At 64.5% G+C, this 3,830-nt stretch overlaps 1 protein-coding gene across 1 annotated transcript in view; it reads right to left on the bottom strand.

Moving 5' to 3' along the window:
- Positions 1-3,830, bottom strand: part of SF3B2 (splicing factor 3b subunit 2) — a 14,389-nt gene that overhangs the window by 8,900 nt on the left and 1,659 nt on the right. Inside the window, exons 4-7 of the mRNA XM_041413489.1 lie at positions 3,479-3,655; positions 2,916-3,021; positions 2,424-2,506; positions 1,554-1,760 (exon numbers count right to left, since the gene is read on the bottom strand). Of these exons, the coding sequence (XP_041269423.1) occupies positions 1,554-1,760; positions 2,424-2,506; positions 2,916-3,021; positions 3,479-3,655 (573 nt within the window). The remainder of the gene's footprint in view (positions 1-1,553; positions 1,761-2,423; positions 2,507-2,915; positions 3,022-3,478; positions 3,656-3,830) is intronic.

Below are 3,830 nucleotides of genomic sequence, written 5' to 3'. Positions count from 1 at the left end.
AGGGGACAGGGATCAGGGATGGGGACAGGGAGAGGGGACAGGGTCAGGGAGAGGGGACAGGGATCAGGGATGGGGACAGGGAGAGGGGACAGGGTCAGGGAGAGGGGACACGGATCAGGGATGGGGACAGGGAGAGGGGACAGGGTCAGGGAGAGGGGACAGGGATCAGGGATGGGGACAGGGAGAGGGGACACGGAATAGGGGACAAGGCCAGGGAAAGGGGACAGGATCAGGGAGAGGGGACACGGGTCAGCAGCACCCAGGGGTGACACTGGAGTGACCCTTGGCACCCAGGAATGACCCCTCAGCACCCAGGGGTGACACTGGCACCCAGGAATGACCCCTCAGCACCCAGGGGTGACCCCAGCACCCAGGAATGACCCCTCAGCACCCAGGGGTGACACTGGCACCCAAAGGTGCCACCACGCCCCCGAAGCGTCACCTTGAAGGCCTCGAAGATCCTCTTGAAGAAGACGAAGTTGGGGTCGTAGATCTCGGGCTCCTCGCTCACGTACTCGATCTCCACCTCGGGGGCGTCCCCGGCGGGGGGCTCGGGGTCCCCCCGGGGGGGGGTCGGGGTTGGGGGCCCCTCCCGGGCCCCGCCCCTCCCCCGCTTCTTCTTCTTGCGGTTCCGGCGCTTCCGGTTCCGCTGGGAGGGGACAGGAGAGGACAGTGAGGTGAGACAGGTCCCTCTAACTGGGGGGACAAAAGGGGACAGTGAAAGGACATGGAAATGGGACAGGTCCCTCCAGCTGGGGGGACAGAAGGGGACAAAAGGGGACAGTGAGGGGACAGGGAGGGGACAGGGATCAGGGATGGGGACAGGGAGAGGGGACAGGGTCAGGGAGAGGGGACAGGGATCAGGGATGGGGACAGGGAGAGGGGACAGGGTCAGGGAGAGGGGACAAGGGTCAGAGGACAGGGGACACGGGTCAGCAGCACCCAGGGGTGACACTGGAGTGACCCTTGGCACCCAGGAATGACCCCTCAGCACCCAGGGGTGACACTGGCACCCAGGAATGACCCCTCAGCACCCAGGGGTGACCCTGGCACCCAGGAATGACCCCTCAGCACCCAGGGGTGACCCTGGCACCCAAAGGTGCCACCACCCCCCCGAAGCGTCACCTTGAAGGCCTCGAAGATCCTCTTGAAGAAGACGAAGTTGGGGTCGTAGATCTCGGGCTCCTCGCTCACGTACTCGATCTCCACCTCGGGGGCGTCCCCGAGGGGACAGGGATCAGGGATGGGGACAGGGAGAGGGGACAGGGTCAGGGAGAGGGGACAGGGATCAGGGATGGGGACAGGGAGAGGGGACAGGGTCAGGGAGAGGGGACAAGGGTCAGAGGACAGGGGACACGGGTCAGCAGCACCCAGGGGTGACACTGGAGTGACCCTTGGCACCCAGGAATGACCCCTCAGCACCCAGGGGTGACACTGGCACCCAGGAATGACCCCTCAGCACCCAGGGGTGACCCTGGCACCCAGGAATGACCCCTCAGCACCCAGGGGTGACCCTGGCACCCAAAGGTGCCACCACCCCCCCGAAGCGTCACCTTGAAGGCCTCGAAGATCCTCTTGAAGAAGACGAAGTTGGGGTCGTAGATCTCGGGCTCCTCGCTCACGTACTCGATCTCCACCTCGGGGGCGTCCCCGGCGGGGGGCTCGGGGTCCCCCCGGGGGGGGGTCGGGGTTGGGGGCCCCTCCCGGGCCCCGCCCCTCCCCCGCTTCTTCTTCTTGCGGTTCCGGCGCTTCCGGTTCCGCTGGGAGGGGACAGGAGAGGACAGTGAGGTGAGACAGGTCCCTCTAACTGAGGGGACAGAAGGGGACAATGAGGTGGGACAGGTCTCTCTAACTGGGGGGACAAAAGGGGACAGTGAAAGGACATGGAAATGGGACAGGTCCCTCCAGCTGGGGGGACAGAAGGGGACAAAAGGGGACAGTGAGGGGACAGGGAGGTGGGACAGGTCTCTCTAACTGGGGAGGACAAAAGGGGACAATGAAGGGACATGGAAATGGGACAGGTCCCTTCAACTGGGGACACAGGAGACCCCACAGTGAGCCACACCCCCTGCACTTGGAGGGGACAAGATAGGGACATTAGAGTGGCACCCAGAGGGGACAAAAAAGGGACACTAGGGTGGCCTCAGGGGGAGACTGACTGCCACAGGTGGGGGGACAAAAAGGGACATTGGGGTGACCCCAGAGCAAACCCCCCCATGACCACCGAGGGAGGGGACAATGGTGACACGCCAGTGACACAGGTGACCCCAGAGCCATCCAACCCCCCTCCCAAATGAACCCCATCCACGACCCCTCCCCCGGGAAATTTGGGGCACCCTGGGGACCCCCCACCCCCCCCCAGGTGCCAGTTTGGGTGGGGGGTGGCCTGTGCCCCACTGTCCCCTCGCTGTCCCCTCTGTCACCTCCTTTTTGGATGTCCCCGTGTCCTCCTCAGCCTCGGAGGCCGACGCCGACGCTCGCAGCTCCGTCTCCATCTCGTCCTCGGCTGGGGGGACACGGGGGGTCAGGGTGTCACCCCCCTTTGGGTGTCACCTCCCTTTGGGTGTCACCCCCCTTTGGGTGTCACCCCCACCTCTGGGTGTCACCCCCCACTTTTGGTGTCACCCCCACCCTCCAGGAGCACCCACAGGGCACCAATCCGTTTTTTAGGAGAATTTTGAGAAGATTTTGGGAGGGTGGGTGGCACCCAGTGGGTACTGGGGGGTGACACTGGGGGGGGTGACACCACCCTGAGGTGTCCCTGGCTGCACCCACGGGTGACAAACTCAATTTTTTGGGTGCGAATTCCCATTTCTTGGATGGATTTTGATGCTTTAAAGGCGTTTCCTGTGACGGGGGGCACCCAGAGGGGACCAGGGGACACCGGGGGTGGCACTGGGGGTGGCAGGGCTCACCCGAGACCCCCGGGACTGTCACCAGCTCCTCCTGGCGGCTCTCCTTGAGCTGCAGGATCTTCTCCAGCGCCTGCGGGATCTTGGGGCCCACCCCGGAGTCCTCGGCCTGGGGGGCACAAGGGGGGGGTCAGCGGGACCCCCCCCAAATCAGGGGGACCCCCCCAAAATCAGCGAGACCCCCGGGACTCCCCCCAAATCAGGGAGACCCCCGGGACCCCACCCAAATTAGGGAGACCTCCCCAAATCAGGGAGACTCCCCCCAATCAGGCAGACCCCAAAATTAGGGAGACTCCCAGGGCTGCCCCAAGAGACCCCAAAGCCACAGAGAGACCCCAGACCCACAAAGACCCCTCCCCACAATAAAAGGACCACAGACACAAAAGCTCCAAACTCAAAGACCTCCGACCCACAGAGAGACCCCAGACTCAGAGACCCCCACACAGAGCCCCCAGCTCCACAGACCCTCCCCAATAGACACCCCAGACCCACAGAGCCCCCTCCCCACAATAAAGAGACCCCAGACCCAGAAATTCTACACTCTGAGACCCCCAAAGAGCCCTCACCCCACAGACCCCTTCCCACCCTAAAGAGACCCCAGACCCAGAAGTCCCACCCCCCCGTCCCTGGGTGCCCCCCCAAACCCAGGGGTGCCCCCCCAAACCCAGGGGTGCCCCCCTCACCCGTTTCTGCTGCTCCAGCAGCTCCTGCTCCTTGGCTTTGTCCCCAAACGGGTGCTGGCCCTGGGGGGCGGGGGGAGCACAGTCAGGACCCCCCCAAGGGGGCCACCCACCCCTCAACACCCCCAAATCCCACCCCAAAACCAGCCCTCAGCTCAGCCCCTATATGGGTGCCCCCCTCAAGGTGGCCCCATCCCCTCCAACACCCCTCTGGACCCCTTTAAACACCCCCAAACCC

The sequence above is a fragment of the Onychostruthus taczanowskii genome, unplaced genomic scaffold (genome assembly GCF_017590055.1).
Source record: "Onychostruthus taczanowskii isolate IOZ18803 unplaced genomic scaffold, ASM1759005v1 scaffold418, whole genome shotgun sequence".
In the NCBI taxonomy this organism is placed as follows: Eukaryota; Metazoa; Chordata; class Aves; order Passeriformes; family Passeridae; genus Onychostruthus; species Onychostruthus taczanowskii.
This window is presented reverse-complemented; position numbering and strand designations above follow the sequence as displayed.